General features: G+C 33.4%; 1 protein-coding gene across 1 annotated transcript in view; it reads left to right on the plus strand.

Annotated features, from left to right (window-relative positions):
• LOC108905260 overlaps nucleotides 1-25,343 on the plus strand; it is a 125,713-nt gene that overhangs the window by 78,002 nt on the left and 22,368 nt on the right. The window contains exons 5-6 of the mRNA XM_023454763.1: nucleotides 2,173-2,385; nucleotides 20,295-20,547. Coding sequence (XP_023310531.1) covers nucleotides 2,173-2,385; nucleotides 20,295-20,547 — 466 coding nt within the window. The remainder of the gene's footprint in view (nucleotides 1-2,172; nucleotides 2,386-20,294; nucleotides 20,548-25,343) is intronic.

Genomic DNA, 25,343 nt, shown 5'->3' on the forward strand with positions numbered 1-25,343 from the left:
TGATTGATTGCAATCATATACGGTGTGAGGTGAATGGTAATACATTTTATTTTTTTATTAATAAACGAAAAGTTTTAAAGGAAAATTGCTAGAGAGATAAAAGTTTCTAAAAGAACCAGTTTATCTAATGCGTATTTTTGGATATCGAGTTTTTACGAAATATAAAAGTTATGGCAAAAAATGGCTTGAGGGGTGGTTATTTCAACCCCTTTCGAGGGGTTAAAATTTTCGAAAAATAGTTGAAAACTCGCATCTGTATTAGCAAACAACCTGTAAAAAATTTGTTATTTGTACCACATTCGGTTTTCAAATTACAGCCAATTTTCATAATTTTTTTGGGAACTTTGATGGCCCATATCTCTTCAGGGGTGAACATTTTACTAAGGCGATTTTTTTGCAGATCGTGTTCTTTTGAAATGTAGATTCACTGGTATCATTTATGCTACTCCATCCGAAAACACCCTGTATTACACCTAAATCCTTAACATTATTGCAACGTGTCAGTAACGCATTTTCGAGGGTGTAGTTAAATATTTACGGTTCTTTTTTGAATGTGAATAATGAACAAACCATAGACTTATCTATATTAATAGGTAATTGATTATTCTCACACCATCTACTTACAAGATCTACCTGCTCTTGCAGTATTAAACAATCTTCCAAATTACGTACGTTCTGAAACAGCCTTAAGTCGTCGGCGAAAAACTGATGATTAGATTTTAGAGACAGAGGTAAATCATTAATAAATAAAATAAAAAGAATAATTCAGTACCCTACAAAAAAATTTAATAAATAATTTCTCAACAAACATAGGAAAGAATAATCAAATACATCATTACGGATAGATGTTCAGGAATATCTCGTAAATACAAGTACATTGAAGATGATACTGTCTTAATTTCTAAATATCTAACTGAATTATTTTGATTTATCTTATCTAGACGATAATTTAATAAATTATCTTTAATCTCATCTAATGGATGAATTTAGAAAAGGGTTAGTTCTACTTTCTACATTATCTATATTATTTCATCTAGTCTAGATGAATTGTTTTTATCTGTATTCATCGAGTTTTATCTTACCTAGGTGACAATTCAATTGATCGTATATCACCTTATCGAAATATATTAAATACCTTTTTATCCTTTATCTAAAACGTGAATTTCGATAAAAAATGAATCTAATACTATGTCATCTACAGTATTTCACTTGCGTTTATTGTTTAGATAAAACATATTTATCTTTTATCTTATCTAGATGATATGATGATATCATTGTTTTGTATCTAAACGGCAAAATTTGTTAAGAGATAACTCTTAGGGGATATGATTTAGGTTTTTTTTAACTTAATAAATTATCTAGATACAATGTGATTATATTTTATCTTATCTAATCACACAGATATACAGTGTGCCTCAAAAGTCATGCGCATTTCGGAAACGGGTAATTTTTGGAAAAATCGCTCGAAAAGGTCATTTTTTTTAATTGCCAGTGTTGCTACACCCAATCGACACCATTTGGGTTCTAGATTATAGATATGTCCACTGTAATTTAATTTTAAATTTAATGGAAATTATATTTGGATAATTGTATTCATATCACTGTAACAAGTGCAAAAAATTACATGAATATTTGTAATGTACAGTGTTGTTACTCTCTAGGAAATAACATTGAACATTAAACTTACATAACATCGAGGTAAAGCATAATGTTACATTTTATTATTGCATTATAGCAATCTTCAATTCATGTTCATTACCTTCATAAAAGATCGTCTGAAGCGATTTTATATAGCCATTTGAATGCTACGACGCATAATAACATGAAATCAATATTGCAGGAAAAGTATTATTGGTTGCCTACCTGAAATATAACCATTTTAATAGAAAGTTGGTATGTACGTACAAAGCTTTTTACTATTAATAATAAAATTTATATATTTTATGTCAGTTCAGTGAGGCTGACATGATAGTAAAGATCTAAATTGAATTGCAGATTTAATAGTGCCATATAAGTCAATATATCAACCGAGAGAAACATAACAATTTCAAACTTTAATATTGGATTTAGATGATAAAGGAGAGGTTTATTATTATTTTACGAGAATGACGTAAATTTGGTGCAAAAACAGCCATTTAGTTTCTATTATAATGATTTCGAATTTCTATTTAGTTTCAGGATAAACAGGATAGAGTCCCCGATCCAACCCATAGAGGGAGACTGCGGCGAGTCCCTCACCTTGTATGACGCGTCCTGGCCGGATGACTCGAAAATTATCAAAACTTTCTGTGATACCTTTTCCAAAGCCATGGAGAAACATGATTTTGTGTCGACTGGAAATGCTCTTTTCGTCAGGTTTGAGAGCAAAACTGGGAGCTACAGTGGGTAAGATGATAACGTCATTTGTTTCTTTTTTTCAAATCTTGCTATTGTTATTTTGTACCCACTAGAACTAATATACCAGGTATACCATATAGGGAAATTAATCCGTTTTATTTGTAATCTAAATTATTAGCAGAATTAAGAAGGTTATTAAAAGAGAAATTATAATTAAATACAATCGCTAATAGAGTTAATCCATTACTAAATTGACAGCTTTTATTATTTCAGGGCAACGCTATGAATTTAATGCAATTCCTTTTGGTCTAATTAATGCACCAAGAACCCATATTTCAGTTTTATCTTGTTCAAAACCAGCAGCTTTTTAAATTTTTTATATGACATTTTAGTTTTTAGGAAAAGGGGTGTAAATTATTACATTTGAAAATAAGCTATGGTATTTAATTGTCTTCAAGATGCAATTATTATTTTAAAACCTAGGAAATTTTGATTTTGAATACCGCACAGTTTAGTATCTAATTTTTTGGCACAGCTTCTCTCTCTATAATGCACCTAGTTCACCTTCAAAAATAGCTTCTGAGTAGAGACATGAAACAATTTTGCCATTATTGTCATTTTGATATTTAAACTTCCAACCATGAAAATGTTCCTTCAAACTATAGATTAATTTTTTTACGCCATTACTAGTTAGAAAGTAAGAAACAATCATGGGATGTATGCATATTTATCTCACATCTTGTTACAGTGTCAAAAAATTTAAAATCCACACCCTATTGGGAGAACTATCTCTTAATCAGCTTTTAGGAAGTCGCTCGTCCTACTCGTATAATGATACACTTTTAAGAAAAAAATTAAATTGTAACTGATACTAGTTAGAATAACATGTTCGTCATGTTACCGAAAAACCAAGTCCACTCAAAACGCATATTGTTGTCTTAGACAAAGTCGATTCCCAAACTGCTGCTACATACAGGGTGGTCTAATTAAAACAAAAAGATATTTCAATTCTCTTTACATGTTGAAATTTTTTTGTTCTGTCTTAAAATTAATGTAAATAACCTGTTGGAAGTGTCGGTGAAATAAATCGGAAAAGAAGTTGTTTTCAAACAAGTTTTAATTAATTAAGTGTTCAAATTACGACTCATTTACTTCCATACAGTAATGAAACCTTTGTTCAACATTTTCCCGAACGTTTTGTAGCATTTTAGGGGTTATTTCATCACATGCTACCACTACTCGGTGACGAAGATCTTCTAAAGAGATAGGTTCGTTTTAAAAATAACACTTTTTAAATGACTCCATAAGAAAAAGTCCAATCGTGTTAAATCAGGCGATCTTAGGGGCCTATCAATCCAGTGTTCGGGAAAATGTTGATTCAAAAAGTCACGTACAGCAGCTGCATAGTGTGGCGGAGCGCCATACTGTTGAAAAAATACTCATTCTCTGGAATCTGATCGTCATTTTCAAGAATCTCCACAATGCGAGGGTAGATGAAGTCTTTAAGCAAATTGAGGTAAGATCCACCCATCAAGTTATCAGGTAGAAAAAATGGACCAACAATACTGACTACTACTCTCATAACTTCAGGATTTGAATCACTTTAGTATCTGCAATTAACTCTGTTGAAGTAACCTTTAAGAAAGGATGTGCATTCGTCAGAAAAGCATGTACAATATAGAAAATTGGGATTGTTCAAAATTTTTTCACTATCTGTTCACAAAATTGTATATGCCGATCTGGATCATCTTCGTTGAGCTCTTGCATGAGATTAACCTTATAGGGATGGAACTGATGCTTTTTCAAGGACTTCTGAAGACTACTACGTGAAATTCCTAAAGTTGCCTCTAATTTTCTGGTGCTTGAAGAATTCAGTTCAACATGTCCCAAAATTGCAACCTCGTCAGTAACATGTGTTGCCTTTCATGTTTTTTGTTAGCAACGAATCCAGTCTCCATGAATTTAGATATTAAATTTATTCCGTAGAGATGGCTGAGATTCTCAGGGATGTAAACCCTGATAATTTGAATCGTTCGCTTCAAAATGTCTACAAATCAATGGATTTCACTACCTAGACAATTCTGATTGATGTAAAATTGGAACAAGACTACATGTAAAATTCTAATAAAATCCACCCCCTTATCAAGATTTCGATTATAAACCTAATTTTTTACAGTTTCTGGTGAATTTTTTATTACTATTTTTAATCATTTTTTCGATTTATTTCAGCGACACTTTCAACAGGTCTTTTACATTTTACATTTTTAAAGCAGAACAAAAAAATTTCAGCATGTTTGTAAAGAGAATTGAAATACCTTTAAAATGATGTGCCACTTACCCCCCGTGCCTTATAAGATTCTTGAAGGGGTTGTCACCCCGTTTAAGGGGATGAGCCTACATCCATGAATTTATGATCAAAAGATGTCCCCCTTGAAAGCAAAATCGACTTGTTTCGGGGTTTTCTGGAAAAACCTGTTGCATTGAAAATATTTCAGGTGGTCTGTTTTAATTGGGCCACCCTGTATAATAATTCAATTTACATAATACTATTTAAACAAAGTAGAAAAAAACCAATCCAATATTTTAATAAAATTGACTTAGTTCTTGCTTTTGCATCGGTGCCACTCTGTTTTTAGTCATTTCTATGGCATCCATATTTTTTTATTACCTTTGAGAGTAACAAAGATAATGTGTTGCCATTTTTGGCATCCCGCAGCTAGACATTAAAATATCTAAAGATTGATTCCGCCATGTTGGTCTTTTAAATAACTGATTAAGATCCACAAAAACCACAATCTCCTTCCCTAGCGATTACCAACACACCCCGCCATTCGATCAAAAACCAGCGATCCCGTTCGATATTTCAATTTCCTTCGTCGACTGACAAGAATCGTACGGTATAAATTCGCCCCATTCAGTATCTGTCACGAGCTCAAACAACCCTATTTGTGATACCGATTAACTGAAGGATAATTATAGACCGATCTCTGGCGGCCATCCATACCTAAAGGACGTAAATTGGATCGCAACCGCAACGTATCAAAAGCAACCGCTCTCACCGAAACTCAAACAGCAAATGACTATTCAGCAGTAATGCATAGATCTATATATTGACCTCTCGGTCTCGGTTTTAGTTTCACTAATTAGGTGTTTATTGTTGTATATGAAACATTAATGATATAAAGTTGCTTTACAATCAATCATGAACGGCCGTTTCACAGATTCGCAAACGGATGATTCCAACGTATCAAAATAGATCTCGACAGCGCGCCACATTCATATAGTTTACATAGAATCCACTACAATGGAGTACTTTCCTTGAATCCCAACGAAAATGAAAATGTTCATTAATTAGGAAATGAAATATTTTTGATAAAGGAATTAGTTCATTAAAATTGGTATTTTTTCTTCAATTTGATATTGTTGAGAGTTGAAGGATCACGTCGGTTGAAAGATCACGTATTGTGCAAAACCATACTTATCGTATCAACTTCGACGTCACCTGTTACATGGGTGTTACTTAATAATGAAAACGTAATATTGACAGTTGGTAGAAGGAAGCACAAACACAAACGCTTAGGTGAGGAATTCTGGAAGTAAGCCTAAATAGTTGAAGTGAGGAGAGCGCAGAGTGAAAAGTACGACGATCGGTGCACGGTGAAAATATATAAGTAGTGAAAAATCAAAAGTGTTTAACCGGTATTAGTTAGCAGGTAAGATTCTCTAAGTGCTTTGTTGTTAATTGTTCTATGTAATCTTATGATTGTGATGATTATAGACGTTTCATGATGATAATTCTGTATATGTTTAGCCTTGTCTTATGCTCAGGGGCGTATATTTTTCTAACGTAAAATTGTTACAATTATTATTAAAGATTGCTCATTATTTATTACATGTTAAAATATGTATATATTGTCGTGACTGCCCGGATATTGCAATAACAACTTCTTTGTTTCACATTTAACTTGTTTTGTCATGATTACGTTGTTCGAAAAACAACTAAGAAAGCATTTCTTGTGCTCACTTTATGTCATACGCATATAAGAGCTTTGTTCAATTTACTAACATTTTCGCCCGTGAGGAATGAATCTGTAAAAAGAATAATTAAAAACAAAAAAAATAATTGCTAAAACAGATCTTCCGAAATCTCAACACATAGCTGAATTGCCTCCCGTATAGGACTCCAGTAACTTACTTATTACTATTGTTATTATTGTTATTATTGTTATTATTGTTATTATTAACATTGTTATTATTGTTGTTACTGTTGTTGTTATTATTGTTGTTATTATTACCCTCCGTCCCTGCCGGCTAACTAACACCAAACCTCTTCAGTTTTACTTGGAAGTGTGTATGTCTAATTCGGGTGAGGTGACATTTAGTGAGACATTAAATGAGTCAGGTCTTATTTTATCATTAGCAAAGGATCTTAATTTATGCCTTTTGTTTTGGGTTGTTTTGTATTTATATTTGGGTAGTTAGAGCAACGATCGTGGGTTTCTCTGCCATGCTCTTTCCCCACAGGAGCTCTAGGTGAGCCTGGCACTCTCATTTTATGTTAAATGGTTGTTAATGTTTTTGTTGTTCTTTCTATTTGTCACATGTTTAATTTGAAGACTGTTGTACGTAAATAATAAAGTTAGGTGTATTTACTCTGCTTTTGTTTTTATAAAATTAAAACATACTTCCCCTCTTTAAAGTTAGTAGCCAGCGCCTTCCGGTAAATTAAAAATTGATGTATACAACGTAGGTATCCCTTATGACGATCACATATTTTTGGCCACAACTACGTTTATATTTTTTTTTCGATCTAACCTGGGGTTGTTATACTACAGTATGTTAATTGTTAAAAGATCCCGTCGGTTGAAAGATCACGTTGGTTGAGAGATCACGTCGGGGTCATCACTTGAGGGTAAATTGTCGGGGCGAGTTGTTCGTTGGAGAGTCGCCTCGTGGAGTCGCTCGTAAGTATATGTATTAAGTCCCTGGCGCTGATCTGCCGTGATTAGACCAGTCTGGCGTCAGGCTGGCGCTCTTAACATGATACTTAAGATGGATCACTTGCAGGCATGTGTACCCACATTGTCTTTATATAACATCACTAACCAAAAAATGTGGAAAAATCAACACTAAATGTTTGTTGGCACATTAATTGACTGGCATAAGTGGAAAACATCCTATTGATTTATATTTTAATCGTCTGCATAAATCCACAAGGTGTTTTGAGGTATCAAAAGAAGGTATACATACAAAAAATTCGAAAAAATTTGTTAATTACCCTTTCGTAAAATATTATTTTCGTACAACGCCTTGTTAGATGTCATTTCACTGGCTTGGAACAAACTGACAAACTGACAGTTATTCTGTAATGCCATTAGAGCATATACCTACTACAAGGAAGAAGCACTGCATGTTAAAAAGTGTAAATGGCGTAGGGAGAACGGTCGAGAATTTGGGTACCCACCACTCTCTCTCTCTCTCTCTCTCTCATCGTTCAGAAAGGACAAGGTTTATAGAGAGAGAAGGAATTATGTTAGCCAATACGTGCCTGCGCGAGAGAGAAAGATAGTACCCAAACTCTCTCTCTCTGTGTTACTCGTCCACACTGCCGCCGTAAGCGTGCTTCCTCCTTATAGTCTATGCTCTAAGGTAATAACTAATCTGCGGAATTTGCGAAATATGCGGACAAAAATCAAATATTACTTTTTGTGCTGCTGCTTTATAAAATGTACGTCGTTGCTGATCTAGTTCAGATATATCATTGACTGCTTATACAGTGAACATTAGTTAGCTATTTTCTAGTCCACCGAGCTTAGGCAACCAACAATCCATGGCTGATACTGTTAACTAAAAGTACTAAACCTTAGCGTCAGCAATATTAATGTTTTACAATAAATAACAACAAACCGTGAATATGTACGGTCGAGATAATCTCATCGCTGATGATTGAATAAAGTCTCCTGCAAAATTATACAAACTACTGTTATAAGAAACATTTTGGACAAGTAATAGTTTCATTTAAAATTTAAACAGCAAGACGAACCTTGCAATTGTCGCATCTCATCGTATTTCATCATGTTGTTCTGTGTTGTAGCTGTCGTGTTTTACAAGAAATTTACTACTAAGTTGTTTTACTTTGTTATATAAAGTATACAGGGTGATTCACAACTTATCCAAAAAAATTTGGGAATAGATGCGGCATGAGAAATGGAGTCAATATTGTAAAAAAAAATTGTTGTAAAATCCTTNACCGAGCTTAGGCAACCAACAAGGCACGGCTGATACTGTTAACTAAAAGTCCTAAACCTTAGCGTCAGCAATATTAATGATTCGTTTACAATAAATAACAACAAACCGTGAATATGTACGATCGAGATAATCTCATCGCTGATGATTGTCTCCTGCAAAATTGTACAAACTACTGTTATAAGAAACATTTTGGACAAGTAATAGTTTCATTTAAAATTTAAACAGCAAGACGAACCTTGCACTTGTCGCATCTCATCATATTTCGTAAGTTGTTTTACCTTGTTATATGAAGTACATATAAAATAAACTCAGTATATACAGGGTTCTTCACGGTAAGTGGCCTATTTAAACGTTTCAGAGGAACCAAAAACAAATGAATCTGAAATTTTGTTTACGGGGATTATCAGATATGTTCTCTTCAATGAAAATAATGCCATCAACGTAGCACTTACCAGAAGTAGCTGTCAATTTCGTTATTTTAAATGGAACGCCCTATATATTATTGCATTATCGACTAAATAAATTAAAAATAAGTCAAAAATGTTAAAGCTTGCCTGTACCTAAATCTAACCGTCTTCGAGATAATCGTCATTTTACAAAAAAATTGACAGATGTAAACGTTTCGAAAATTCCTTATATCTTTCTTCGTTCTAGGAGCTTTCACATGCTTTTCGGAACAGACAGATACCTTCGCTATCAAAATTACCTGAAGAAAATTGCCTCATTTTTCACGTTACATTTTGAAAACATAAAACCGACAAAACTTTTTAAATTCATATAGAACACCCTGTATTTTTCTGTCATATTATAAAGAATCTAATTATCTTTTCACCGATACAGACATTGTAGAAAAATGGTAAGGACTTATGTTGTTGCAAATGCGATTTTCTACAACTTCTTTCATTACAAATTTTATCGCGCGATCGATATTTTTCAAGTTAAGGGGGAAAATAGTGACAAAGTATAATTATTGAATTATCTCGTTTGTTATTCACTTTACGACATAAATGGACATAAACAAAGTTGGAAATAATTATATTTTCTACATCTCTTAAATATTGGTTATAGCGAAAAAATCAAAGTGATCAAAATTGTAGAAAATATAATTCTTTCCAACTTTGTTTATGTACATTTATGTCGTATAGTCAATAACAAACAAGATAATTCAATAATTATACTTTGTCATTATTTTCCCCCTTAACTTGAAAAATATCGAACGCACGATAAAATTTATAATGAAAGAAGTTGTAGGAAATCGCATTTACAACAACTTAAGTCCTTACCACTTTTGTTGTAAAGTTGAAAATGGCCGAGATATTGAGCAAAAACGATTTTTCCTTAAATTTAAGATGGCGGCTGAGACAGGGGTGGAATTCAGTCGCGATTCTGAATTTACACTACTTGATCCCCCCTAAAGGTTAGAACAATAAAATTGTGGTCACTAATTTTTTCCCGGTTAAGCCCTTTTATTGTCTAACTCGACTGGAGTAATATCGGTGACGCTTGCATATGTTAAAATTTTTATAAAATGTCAATTATCTCGAAAACGGTTAGATTTAGGTATAGGGAAGCTTTAACATTTTTGACTTATTTTTAATTTATTTTGTCGATAATGCAATAATATATAGGGTGTTCCATTTGAAATAACGAAGTTGACAACTACTTCTGGTATAACCGGAAGTGCTACGTTGATGGCAATATTTTCATTGAAGAGAACATATCTGATAACCCCCGTAAACAAAATTTCAGGGTCATATTATCTTTGGTTACTCTGACACGTTTAATAGGCCACTTGCCGTGAAGAACCCTGTAGGTACAGTGTTTCAGTTTTTATGGAAACACCTTTAAATCTCTTTTGCAGAGTCTTTATAGAAGCCTACACGCCACGTAACCACCAAGCTTAGGCAATCAACATTACACGATTGGCGCTGTCCCTAAATCTTAAAGTCATCAGATTTAATTATTCGCTTACAATTAACAATAACAAATCGAGGAGATGTCTACACTCGAGATAATGCAGTCGTCGATTGTTTAAATAAAATATCGTGAAAAAATTACACCAGTCAAAGGCCGGTGGAACAGAATTTTGTATTTTAACGTATTCTTCCTCTTAATATTTTAATAACTTTTAATTTTACCAAACTTTAATTGCCAACGCGAAGGAAGTAAAATTACTGTTTCAAACAAAATTACTAGTCACGTGGCTTGTAATCATTTATGAAGGGTCTGTACATATCGTTATTACAAGCAGTTCGACTCTATTTCTCACATGAACCCTACATATTAGGAATACAGGGTGAGTCAAAATTCACTCCCCAGCGGGAGGATATATATTCTAAAATAAAAAATAAAACAAAAATGTAGAATACTAAAATCTCGAAAGCAGAGCCGTTTTCGAATAAATTATTAATTTTAGTTCAATAAATGAGCAATTTTCGACTGACTAATCAAGTAGACCGAACAAAACTCTTGTTGACACGGATTTACTTGACAGTGACGTATAGTATTTATTTGACTTTTAGTATTTGTTTTTGTGTAGTATTTGTTTAGTTCAAAATGGCAGGGTTTGCTTTTACCAACAGAGAATACGTCGATATGGTTAAAACTTTAGGAGCTTGTAACAATAACGCCCGTGCTGCTGAGCGTTTGTACGCAGGGAACAATTTCCGAATCGCCATCATCCCGATCACAAAACAATCCAAAATGTAGAAATACTTACTGTGGAAACAGGATGCGCAGCTCCAAAATGTTCTTTGTTTCAGCAAACACGTTGGTATGTAAATGTTTGAATAGGTATTTACGGGAAAAGGATCATAGGTCCATATTTTTTGCCAAGAATACTGAATGGTGAAAATTACAGTAATTTTTGCGAGAACATTTTGCCAGGTTTGTTAGAAGATATTCCTCTACAACAACGTGCAACTATGTGGTTTCAGCATGATGGTGCGCCCGCACATGCCACATTACAAGTACGACATATTTTGAACCGCCGTTTTCCTAATAAATGGATTGGACGGGGTGGACCAACACCATGGCCACCCCGGTCTCCTGACTTGACTCCGATAGACTTTTGGTTATGGGGATACATAAAAGAAAAGGTTTATTTTACTGTGCCTGTTGGCGAGGATGATGTTATTGGCAGGATTCATGAAGCAGTAGCGGAAATAAATGAAGCTAATTTCTGTTCTGTTGCCAGGAGTTTCTACCACAGATTGCAGAAGTGTATTAACGAAAATGGTAATGTTTTTGAAGGTTAGCCAAAGCCAGAAGGATCTTCGTTTTTGCTATTCTTTATTTTGTATGGATTTAAATGGATTTTAATGGTGTTAATATTAAACGAAAAAATTATAAATTTGAATTTTTCTTTACAAAATTTTCCGCTCCGCTTTCGAGTTTTTAGTATTCTACATTTTTGTTTTATTTTTTATTTTAGAATATTTTGACTCACCCTGTATATCAAGTGAAATCTTGGAATATGTTTTCGATACGCCATATTTAGTAACATAAATTTTAAAAGCCTGCATTGATTGAAACTTCCATACACTTCTATCAGTTCTACGATGTTGCCGCTCAAGAATTGTCCGTTACTTCACTACGGGAGTACGAGCATTGATTCAATTTTGATGCTTGCGGTGCTAGCGCCCACTTGCGCGGAATTACATTGTTGCCACAAATTAAAAACAAACAAAAGCCTAGTAAAAACAATTTCATTTAATAACATCCTGCCTCGTGCACAAACAACGGCTAACAGAAAAGGTACTTTGGGGAAGGGGTTTAATTATCTTTTGAGACCTTCCGAAAGATTTTGGAGGTTATTAGTTCGTACAAAAGATTAAAGGATTCTTTATAATATACAGTCAACCATAAGTATTCGTAATGAAAAATAACACACTGACAAAGTTTCTGTTTATTACATCAGACCTGATTCTTCCTATGTATTTTGATGTTTGAAAACGAATTTCAAGGTTAGAAAAAATTCTGACGCAAGAGTTTTCCAAAAATCACCTTCTAATGTGTGATATTTCAGATTTTCTGGAAATTTTTGGGCAACCTCATGCCAACCAATTCTGATTTTTGACATATAAAAGACTGAGTATGAAAGGTTGAGGTACAGATTTCCAAACTATGAAGCAATTATCGATTGTCAATTGACTTCGATAGACTGTCAATGTAGCTGGTCCATTGGAACTGGATGTCTGCGAATCTCTACTTTCTGGTTCATTTGACAGTCAGTATCTTGTGTTCCTATTCTCCAATGACATGAATTTTTATTCGGTGACTCATTTCCGCAGGCCTATGACATAGGTTATTCCCCAAGATAGTGAATGCTTTGTCGTGGTCTTGGAGCTTGAGCTATGGATGAATGTTGATTTGATTTTCAATTCTGTCAACATTATCCAAAGGGACTAATATTCACGCATGGGCAGATTTCCAGAATAAAAAACCTAAACCTATTTGAAATACTTATGCAATGATATCAATCTTTTAATCTATTTATTTATTGATTTATTTATCGATTGATCTATTTATTGATTCTTTCATTTATTTGTTAAACTGTGCATGATTATATCCCCTCATGATATATTTGTTGATTGCATCATCTATTCCTTGGGTTATTCACTGATTGTTTTATTCACTTTTATTCGTGATAAAATGATGATCGATTGGTCTATTTAAACCTAATGTATACTGAATTTATTGCTAGTATTTTGGCAATCACTGGTCCATGACTTGACAGTCTTTTGATACCTATTTGACAGACAGAACATCGATGCAATGACATCAGATCACTCATCAGAAGCTTGAAAAACCCACAGACAACGAGTTCCTTCATCAACTGCAGAATGTTTGATCTGGTGGTTTATATTGACAGTCTATTAAGAGTCAATTGATGCTACTGGTTATTGATGATTGAAAATCTGTACCTCAATCTTTCATACGCAGTCTCTTATGTTAAAAATTTTGAAAATTAGAATTCTGTTCATATGACACAGGTTTTGATGAGTGGCGTGGGTTTGCCCAAAAAATGACAGAAAACCTGAAATATCGCGCATTTGAAGGTGATTTGTGGAAAACTCTTGCGTCAGAATTGTTTCTAACCCTGAGATTCATTTTCAGAACATCAAAATACATAGGAAAAACCGGGTCAGATATAAAAGACAAAAACTTTTTTTGTCGGCCTATGTAATCAAAATATCTCAACATTCACGATTTAATATAAAGCAATATACATCTTCGAATCTTGCTCAGTCGATAGTCTCCTGCGGCATCCTGCATGTTAAAAAATCTTAAATAATTTATTGAATTTTTGGGATGTATGAAAAAAAGGAACAGAATAGTTAAATTTAAAATAAATTGTGCATGATGAAAAAAAAAAAAAACTTGTTTGGAATCGTTGACTTCATGAAATAGGTCTTAGAGGACCGTGAATTATGACTTTGAGAAAGTCAATCATGTTGTCTTCTGTCCTATGGTTCTATGGATGTATCGGGATTTTCACATTGTTCTTTGCAAAACAGATATAGTTACTATTTTGTTAAAAAAAATATTGAAAACTATTTTACTAATTCAAATAAGGCAGCAGCAATATTCACAGTGAATTCATGAATAGAACGACAGAATACCAATCATGTTCTAAAGAAGTAGATTGGTGACACATGCAAAAAAATTGTTACTGGCAAGTACTTTTTAATGACTGTACTTATTTGAATAAGTCTGGTACAATCAACGTAGATCTACTATGCAATGTTGCCGTTGTATACAGAACTCTAGAATAATTGTAACATTTACCTGAAATAGAAGAAGGTAAACAGATAAACATCCTTTTTCCACGGTCGGGAGTAAAAATCGGTTTCTATGACATCAAAATTAAAACAGAAGTAGTCGATTATTCCCAAGGGAGTATAATGCTCCCAAGGGAGTTTACATTATGGAGAACGTTTTTCATGCAAAAAAAAGATAACATTGAAATTATTTATTGACATTTAAATTAAATGTTACATTTGTACAATTTTCAAAATTAATATTAGAAGGAATATTACTTTCGCTTACATTTACAGTTTTTGTGATTGCGCTAGTAGTGGTACCTACTAAAACCTGATTAGCAATTTTGGTCTTATTTTCAATGGAGTTCTCGACATAACCCTCAGCGACTGTCGTTGATTTCCAACCAGCATGACGCTTTATTGTCGTGATATCCACACCAGCATCTGCCAGTAATGTCGCTGAAGATCTTCGTAAGCAGTGACCAGTATAACATGCAGCATCAGGTAATTTTAAATACGAAGCTACTACACTCGGAATTTTTCCCATGGTATTCTTGCCAACTGGCTGCGAACTACATTTTCCTGCTTTGTAGTACAAAAAAAGGCGCTTATGCTTGACGTGGGGAGGACGAAGGGACAGGTATTTTCGAAACAATTCAAGCATATTTCCCACATCGGTAACCACAAAGGTTCGTGGAATCTTTGTCTTAGTGTTTGGAATTTTTACAATCAAGGAAGAGCCTACATCCTCAATATCATCTACAGTTAAATTGACTAGTTCATCAGTTCGACAAGCTCCGGCAATCCCCAGAATTAATCCAACCTATAAAAAATCAAAATACTTAATAATTGAAATACCTAACAACAAAAGTAATCTTACCTTAATCATTAAGAATTCTTTGTCATCTGCACTTGATAGAAAACGGTCGATTTCACCCTTTGTCAATATTTTCGATTTTTTCGCTTGATATCCGTCACCGGTTCTTTTCAAAAATGCGATCAGCTTGGGGAATTTGCTTATATCTATGTTGTCGTAAATTATCAAGCATGACTTAACCATAGAATATTGCGCCCATAATGTGGAAGACTTGTAATTCTTTGCATTTTCACTGAAGTATGCCAACAAAACATTCTCGCTGTATACTTGAACATTTTTCTCGGCGCACCACTTTTTGAACCGATTGTAGGCTATATCGTATAAAGATCTTGACTTCGTAGGCAGCAAATTGCTTATTGCAATATTTGCAGCCTCCACAATCTCTTCCGACTCACAATTATTCATTGTGCACTAAACAAACTTTAAACTAAACCAAACTAGCACCTTAATTTGACAATTCTTTTTGTTTGTTTATTTTGTAGTTATGACAATAACTCAACGACTACTAAATAAATGCTCAAATCCGAATACAATAATTCTGGTGCTACTTACTTCATAATGACAAAATATGTGTTTTTAAGTTAATGAGACCGTGGAAAAAATAGTATATACCATTCGGGAGAGATGCTATTTTGTCCTCGGTGCATTGTAGCCCTCGGGCTTCAAATTGCACCTCTGCCAAAATAACGCATTTCTCTCCCTTATAGTATAATGTACTATTTAGACTATACGCTAAAGAAGTTTTGGTATATCTTTTAAAAATGTTAATCGTCTTCTCCTGCCCAGAAACAATGATTTTGGAGTTCGGAGAATCGGACTCGGTTTACTGATCTAAATATGAATACTTCACAAAATATATGTTGGAGCACAATAGTATTAATGCTCGACAATAACGCTAAAAATACAAGTTAAGAGTTAAGAAAATAAGTATAACGAAAGGACACCCTATGAAGAAGGTTGTTGTGCCTAATTGACTCTCTGGAAACTGTAACTTTTTCAAAATTATAAATCATATACCTGCATAGAGTAGATATTATTTAAAATTCACTCTGAATAGCACCTTAAATATTTTATATTTTTCATTTTTTTAATATCATGAAATGGTTGACTTCTTTTTCAAAAATATTTGTCATATAATTGTCGAGACATCTATTAACCGAACCATAATTTGATTGCACCAACAGCCAATAGAGTACCCACGAGAAGTGGTATATTTTTAAGGAAAATAGACGCAACTGATATTTCTCATTTGTTGTTTTTATATTCCTTCAGCACGGGGCAATGCGTCCCTTTGTCACTCTGTCGGTTAGCTTAAAGGGAAAACATGATTATTCTACAAGTGGAAAAAGAAACACTAAAATTGTAATTTCTTGTGGGTTAAAACTGACACTTTACTCTAGAGACAGAAAGAGAAATATTATCAAACAAGAGTACAGTGAAAGCGATTCGCCAAAGCAAACTTTCTAGTTTACCTACAAATTAATTTCTATTTGATAACCTGACCAGCCTTGAACTGCGGTAAATCCGGGATTGACCCTTGCCAATGTCAAAGAAATTTTCTTTAGTAAGTTGTCAAGTTTGCTCGGTAAAGGAAACTTTAGGATGGTGTCCCTCTAAAAGTTTCATGTCAACTACGTTAACGACTTCTACTTCAGGACAAGGTGGAGATTCCACTAGCTTCTAAATTAGGAATGTGATTGTTAACTTTTATCAATAATTGAATGTTAAAAAATGTTCCACATGTAGCAGAGTAACAAAAATAAAGTACCATATTTCGAAAATGAGAAGGAACATAAATGTTTTCAAAATCTATATGCCATATTTATTAATTTTGCAAAAATTCCAGTCATGTAATTTCAATCGACAAATTTCTCAGTTACATTCATTATTTAAATGTCAGCCTGTAATAGACTTAACATTAAAATTGAACACACTTCTGTTGCAAATGATTTTTAATATTAGATAATTTAAGAACAGTAAGAAAACGCAATATATTTTGGGTATATCGTAAAAACACAAGGACACTGGTAATTACGTTTTCCACTAATAAAGGAGTAATTTTTTAGGTCATTTTAAGAAAATAAGTTTTTATATACAGGGTGTTTCAGGATTAAGTCGACAAACTTTAAGGAGTTATTCCTCGTAAAAAAAATAAGAAAAAAATGAAGCATAAATTTTTTTCCAGAGACGCTTTATTTTCGAAATATAAGGGCGTTAAAGATTTTAAAAAAAATCGAATTGTTTAAATAACTTCTAATTGAAGAAGGCTATTTAAGCCAAATTTGGCATGACACATCTTCTTATAAGATACCATTTTTCCATAGAAGTAGAAGTCCCGCAAGCAAACAGTGGCGGAGTTATGGGGACTCATTAAATTATAAAAAAATTAATACGGCCCTACTGAAAATAAAAAATGATGCTGTTTTTAGATAGAACAGTTTGTTATTGACAAAAAGTGTACATTCACTTTTTTTCCTAACTCATAGTTTTCAAGATCTGTTAGAAGATATTCTGCTTAATACTCGAATGAACAGTTGGTTTCAACTAGATGGTTGTCCTGCGCATTTTGGTAGCGGTCCTAGGGAGTGGTTAAACATTAATTATCCCAGGAGATGGATTGGTCGTGGAGGACCTGCAGCGTGGCCCGCACGTTCACCGGACTTGACACCGATGGATTATTTCGTTTGGGGTGCTGTTAAACAAAAAGTCTACGAGGTGCCAGTTGATACCCTAGAAGATCTAAGACAGCGAATAGTCCAAGCGTGTCGAGAATTAACTCCAATTCAGTGTCGATCGGCCACTACCTCCATAATTAGAAGATGTCGTGCTTGTCTACAGTCCGGAGGCGCCCATTTTGAACAAAATATTTTTTAAATCATTTCATTTTTGATTCACTTTTCGCTTTGTCTAGGTATAATATTAATTGGTAATTTTTTGGTTGTTTCAATTTACAAATAAATTTTCATGTATTGTTTGCCATCTTATTTTATTTAAAAGTACACAACACAAGTAAATGAAGTGACTACAAACCGCCTGAAAAAATTTAGGAGTATTGCAAGGGTCGTTACGTTGTCGCATTACGACATAGTCACATTAGATGTTAGGTACTTAAATATTTCTATTGTTTTCATCATCATTTTTTTTTTTAAAAAAAACCACCCGATATCTCAAAAACGAAGCATCTCCTAAATAATTTTAATACTATTGGTTAAACCCAAGGGAAGGGGAGACAAAAAGGCTTATTTGACTCACACATACTCGAGACTAAGACCAATTTTAATAGGTACTATATTTTTTTAGGTTTTATGAGGAACGTCTTCCTAAAGTTTATCGACAGAATCCAGAAGCACCCTTCCGAAAAATCAATTTTGCCATGAAACTATAAGAGTTAGGAAAAAAGTGAATGTACACTTTTTGTCAATAACAAACTGTTCTATCTAAAAACAGCATCATTTTTTATTTTCAGTAGGGCCGTATTAATTTTTTTTATAATTTAATGAGTCTGAGTCCCCATAACTCCGCCACTGGTTGCTTGCGGGACTTCTACTTCTATGGAAAAATGGTATCTTATAAGAAGATGTGTCATGCCAAATTTGGCTTAAATAGCCTTCTTCATTTAGAAGTTATTTAAAAAATTCGAATTTTTTTAAAAATCTTTAACGCCCTATATTTCGAAAATGAAGCGTCTCTGGAAAAAAATTATACTTGATTTTTTTCTTATTTTTTATGAGGAATATCTCCTTAAAGTTTGTCGACTTAATCCTGAAACACCCTGTAGATATGTTCTAAACAGTGTTGTTTTTTATGTACAGGATGTTCAATTTCTGAAAAATAATACGTCTATCTAGAAAGATTCATGAAACATTGACGGAAATATTAAAAAGTATTCTCACTAAGAACTTCAGAATAATCCATGAGTAAGAGAAAGGCTAATAGTCTCCTACTTCCTCAAGTATGGGGTGCTGTATGAGTTACAATAGTTATTTAATTAGTTCTGGCACATTGAAACTTATGTGATGTGTCATGTGTCAATACGTATCACACCCTTTTGATTGATTTTCAGATATATAATTCACTCTATATTGAATGAAAGAACTATAAAATAAACTATTTTGTTTTTTTTTGGAATTTGTATATTTGTCTAAAAAACATCGGTAACTCAACACTGATAGGAAATTTAACTCGTATCAGTATTATTTGAAAAATATATTGTAACAAATCCACCTAGACCTTTTCAGATTTTTATGCTCTAAAAATCAGTGACCCCCAAAATGTTTCTTCCTCGAAGGTTTCGCACAAAACAAAAAATCAGTTACAGTTTCATAAAAACATGAATTTGTTGGTGAAATATGTGCTGTGTTTATGTCTTCATTAAAGGTTGTGGACCTCTGCTCAAGTTTGAAATGTTGGTAAAGTATTTTTTAGAGAATTTACTCAACATTTCGCTTTTCCTTGTAATAAATGTCATTAGCATCAGTATAATACATACCAGTTAATATACAAACGGAAAGCATTGTAACGGGGCACATTCCCGTAACAAGTTGAGCATGTATGGGTTTAATGGTCGATAATTGCAAGGCCACAGTTCCGGGCCCTCAAGTGGGACAATTTCAATTAAATTCATTGTTCCAGATGGCTCGCACCCACATAACACTTCAACAACCTTGTAGCTTTTCCGAAAATAGATCGCTTCTTACGGTTTCCTCATTAAGTCTAAGTAATTTCCTCTGTTTCTTTTAACTGTAATTATCATAATGTTAAATGGAAACGTTAGTTTGTTAAGTGAGATTTGAAATGCAAATTAATTTAGAAACGAGAGGAATACGAAATAGTTATTAATTGAATTAGTATCCGATTAGTGCATAAAACTGGAATAAAGAAATTCATTTTAATGTTTGTTGGTGTAACTTTTTAAAACATAAATATATTTTTTGCGAAACACTTTTGACGAATTTTAAAATAAGTTTGATCGTCCATAAAAAATAAAAGAATGTGAAATTTTTAAGTCATTAACGATTTTAATACTACTGTAATTAGTTCCATTTCAAGATTTCGAATTATTTTAGGTCGTCGCTGTATTACTGGGCCCACTACGACTTCTTCAACAACACGAAACTGGGCGAGCCAGTGCCTGGGAAGCAATGCGATGAGGTCTTTGCCTCCTGGAGGCAGACGAGGGGGTGGCTGAGATCACCACTGAACACTTTGGTTTACAAACAGACTCAGTCCAGCGAAGACGTAACGTGTCTTTACAGATTCGTCACTGACAGAAGACTTTTTGCTAGGGTCATCCTGACGGTAACCAGCGTATATTTTAAGGTCAGCAAACGCTATTTACTTTATCTTATTTTAGCCATTCCCAAATATATCGAGTAGAGCGTGATTATTTCTCTACAGCTTTCTTTCAAAGCATTCATAAATATATAGTCCGGGAGAAAGCGACAGAAATTTTGCACCAATTCCTACAAAGTTGATTTTTTCTCATTTTGTTGTTTTGATATCGTAAGTAAACGAAACGGCAGTCTACCGCGCCAATGTGGGGGCAAACGTTAGTAACAATTTTTTAAACATGTAAATAAATAATACTTAAATGCCTTATACCTACAAGGCTGAAACTTTTTAGAGTGATCAATTATACNTCCGTTTACTTACGATATCAAAACAACAAAATGAGAAAAAATCAGCTTTGTAGGAATAATTACATCAATAATGTCGCTGCCTCCCGGGCTAATAGTTGTCTATAGTAGGGTGTCTTTAAAGGGTCTGTACAACGTTCCAGCATATACAGGGTTAGTCATTAATATACAGCTGAATGGCAGATTGTTAACGTCAAAATATAGCGGTTGAGCCAAACGTGCTGGAATCAATCGTTGCTCCTTTTCGTTCTACAGGGTGTTAAAGTTGAAAAAATATTTTCGATTTTTTTCAATATTTTAAGTATGTATGGACCGATCGTTTTAAAAATGTGTAGTTTTACGTTTTTTGAAGTGGCAAATACGAATATGCAAACAGTGTTGGGGACACGTCTAGAGGGCGCTAGTTATACTGTCCTATCATTGTAAAGATATGTCTAACTTTTTGTATTTTCTAATTTTGAATTTTTTAAATAGAAATCATTGAACTATGTTCAATTCTAAATAAAACAGGTATACTTGTTAGAAATCAATAAACTCAACCGTTTTCGAAATACAGAAGTCTTAAGTTTTTGAGACATCTTAACAAATTATTAACCACCAGCGACTTCAATGCACTATCTTAGCCTTTTATTTAAATTTTGACTGACGTTAAATAAAGTCCTATGTTGTTTGATATAATAAACTGATTCTTGAATATTTGTTATTCTTGACCATTAATAACAGTGTCCCACAAAAAAAAAGTATCGGATCTGGTATTCGGACCCATGTATTTTTTCCCGCTGAATCCGAATCTGCCTTCAGATTTGGCCCAACGGGTCTGAGTTTTCAGGAAAATTCAAAAAACAGATCAAAATTCACAAAAAAACGTAATTTACGATAGACGAAAGTTATAAAAAATCAAATTATTCTACCACTAGACGTATGATTTTTCACTCTTTTAATTCCAATTTATCATCATAGAGTCAGACAAGCTGGTCCAATTTCATTAAAAAAAAAATAGATTAAAAACGCCATTTTCATGGCGTTCATTCGTGTTGCAGAGTTCTGGATCCATCTTTTCATCCACCCACCCATTTATGAATTCATACATCTTTGTATCCAGTCGTTCATGCATGAATACGCATATTTATTCATCCACCTGTACCACCTATAAATCCCACCCATCCACCCATCTATCCATCTACTTTTTGTACTGAGAGATGAGATAACAGCCTAGATTGAGAATGCAATAAAACTTGTAGAACGAGTTGTAGAATATTCTACTTTCTAAACAAAACAAAACGATATCTATAAATTATTTTTGTTGCTATAACGTGTTCTCTTTTCTTCAAAGAATCTATGCAAACGCTTACGCTTTCGTTTGGTCCTTCTGTTTTTCGTTTCTCTTTTTACAAGCAACAAACCAATCCAGATGTGAATGAAATAAGTGCAGCTTGTAGTTCATCAAACATCCCAGATCTTGGTCACAAGAGCCCTAAATACGAAGAAATTGTATCGAAAATGATAAAAGACTTCCAAGATCTGGGATGTTTGATGAACTACAAGTTGCACTTTCTTCATTCACATCTGAATTGGTTTCCTGAAAATCTTGGAGATTATAGCGAAGAACAAGGCTAACGATTTCATCAGGATATGAAGATTATAGAACAGATATATCAAGGAAGATGGGATGAAAACATGTTGGCCGATTTTTGTTGGTTGTTAAAAAGAGAAACGAAAAGTAGAGGGACTAAACGAAAGCGTAATTCTTTGCATAGATCCTTTGAAGAATAAAAGAAGACGTTATAGCAACAAAAATAAGAATAATTTGTAGATATCGTTTTCTTTTATTTAGAAAGTAGAGTATTCTTTTAGGCTGTTATCTCATCTCTCAGTCTCTCAGTACAAAAAATAGATGGGTGGATGGGTGGGTTTTATAGGTGGTACAGTGGATGATAGAAAGATGTATGAATTCATAAATGAGTAGGTGGATAAAAAGATGGATCCAGAACTCTGCAAAACGAATTATGCCATGAATATGGCGTTTTTAATCTATTTTCTGTTTTTGAATGAAATTAGACCAGCTTGACTGACTCTATGATGATAAATTGGAATTAAACGAGTGAAAAATCATACGTCTAGTGAACTGGTAGAATAATTTGATTTTTTATAACTTTCGTCGATCGTAAATTACGTTTTTTGTAAATTTTGACCTGTTTTTTTAATTTTCCCGAAAACTCAGACCCGTTGGGCCAAATCTGAAGGCAGATTCGGATTCAGCGGAAAAAAATACATACGAATACAAGGGTCTGAATACCAGATCCGATACTTTTTTTGTTTGACTATAATGAGTGTGAAAAAAAATTGTTTATAGCACACTCCATATACAAGGTATTAGAAGTTTGACTGCCTATTTTTAACAGACGATAGAATACATTAAAATAGGGAAAAAACCTAAACCCAACCATTTCCGATGCACAAAAGCTTGATTAATTAAGGAATATTGACATAATTGCGTGTATATAAGGCCATAAAATACAATGTTTCATCACCTTTTTAAAATTCTTTATGCTTAATTCTAAAAAATAATTAGCGTTGTAATGAATTTAAAATTCGATAAAATTCATATCGAACAATGTGACGACAGCACGGCGGTTAACACGAGGTACTAAGCAGTCTAATAACCAGCAATACGTAATTCAGTTGGTATCTGGAATTGGACCGTGTCTGGGTATTTTTTGCTTACCACTATTTCCTTTTCTTGAGGTGTTTTTCAGCGAGTGCGCGAAAATTGGATTCGTGCGTGTATCGAAAATGGTGGTGGACATTTTGAACATATGTTGTAGTTTGTTTTGTATTTTTGCGTTTAAAAATCTGTTTTTTGGTACGTCCCTAAATTATTTTTAATACGTATGATTATTTGGACGTCTTCATAATTTGATTAAAAGTTTAGTTCCTGTTTTAAGAGATTCATAATTACTAAAATTCAAGCTAAAATTTAAGCACAACACTATCTTGGTACTACAAAATCGATACATGTTATTTTATTTATTTAAAAACTGGAAAACAATTAATTGTGTTGAAATTTACTAAATGTTACACAATATACAATATACAATACACAATAATAGTTGTTTACATTTTTTCCGTAAGACAAGTCTGCCGCGTACACGTATTTTGAAAACTGTTAACTTACGCCTCTGTAATATACAATTTTTTGTTCATTTATGATTAATCTATCTCATGCTAATGTAATGGCAGTCAAACTTCTTACACCATGTATACATATTTTACAAAAAACTGATGATCTCTTTAAACAGTTCCAAGACAAGCTAGAATTTCTACTTGTAGGCAGTCCGCCCATCTAGTTTACAATTTCCATGTCGACAAAACGTAATCTAAAGAAACCCGCATACGGGGAGCCTCGTAGTGTGGCTGTCTCTAGATTCTTATTACTTAGATGCTCACGGTGTCGAGGCATCTAGTCCCTGTCTTCTCGATTCTCGATCGCACTAAATGACGTCACGAACTAGCTCGGCAGCAAACACGTATTTAAAACATTTATTTTGCATCGCATCCATTATTAACTAACAACCTCTAAATGATTTCTAATATTTTCACTACAAGGTTTTAGATCATTTCTGGACATTTAAAAAGATATGTGCAAATTGCCGATTGTTAAATAATGCAAATTTTCCAAAAATTTACTAAATCGCGTTGTATGTATACAAAATTTGGTTGCAGCAGATCCTTGGCTGTCGTCAAAAAAACTGCATTTAAATAAATCGTGTTAGTGACCAAAGTCCGTGTTAATTTCAATTAGTCGTTTAGAGGGATTTATAAAATGTGGTTTGGACCTTATTTAGCTCTAGTATCTTAATAACAATAAAACAATAACACCATACATAAGTAGACTTAAAATTAAATATAAGAAGCATTCACACAAAGGTAATGTGGTAATAATAAATGGTGTTAGATATTTATTTATTTAACAAGTCACAACTAATCATTCTAATAATTTATAAATATTGGTATTAAACACTGGTTAAATAATATTTTATTTTTCTTATAGAGATATGTTAGCGGTAGTTACTTGAAATATACCTACACAAACATAATATGTACTTATATTCTCAAATATACAGGGTGTCCCGAAATTTCATTCATTAAAACAAATTTAGAGGACCCGTATTTTTTCTTTTCGACAAGTGGCCCCCTCTTTCGGAGTTACAGCCCCCTGAAATCTGCCCCTAAGAAGTCTTTTTTATACGTATCTCAGAACTATGTTGTTCGAGAATCACTAAATTTGGTACACAGGGGTTTTATGACATGTGGAATCTCACAGTGCTACGCTTTTTGGCGAGAAACCCACTTAAGACACTTTTTCGTGTGCCCCGTTGTCTTTGGAACCAGAAAAATTTGTTTTTTTAATTATTTGTTAGCTAGAAAACCATTGAATTTAGTAACTTTTTTGTCTCTTGATGTTTGTTTCGTAAAACG

The sequence above is a fragment of the Anoplophora glabripennis genome, unplaced genomic scaffold (genome assembly GCF_000390285.2).
Source record: "Anoplophora glabripennis isolate ALB-LARVAE unplaced genomic scaffold, Agla_2.0 scaffold172, whole genome shotgun sequence".
In the NCBI taxonomy this organism is placed as follows: Eukaryota; Metazoa; Arthropoda; class Insecta; order Coleoptera; family Cerambycidae; genus Anoplophora; species Anoplophora glabripennis.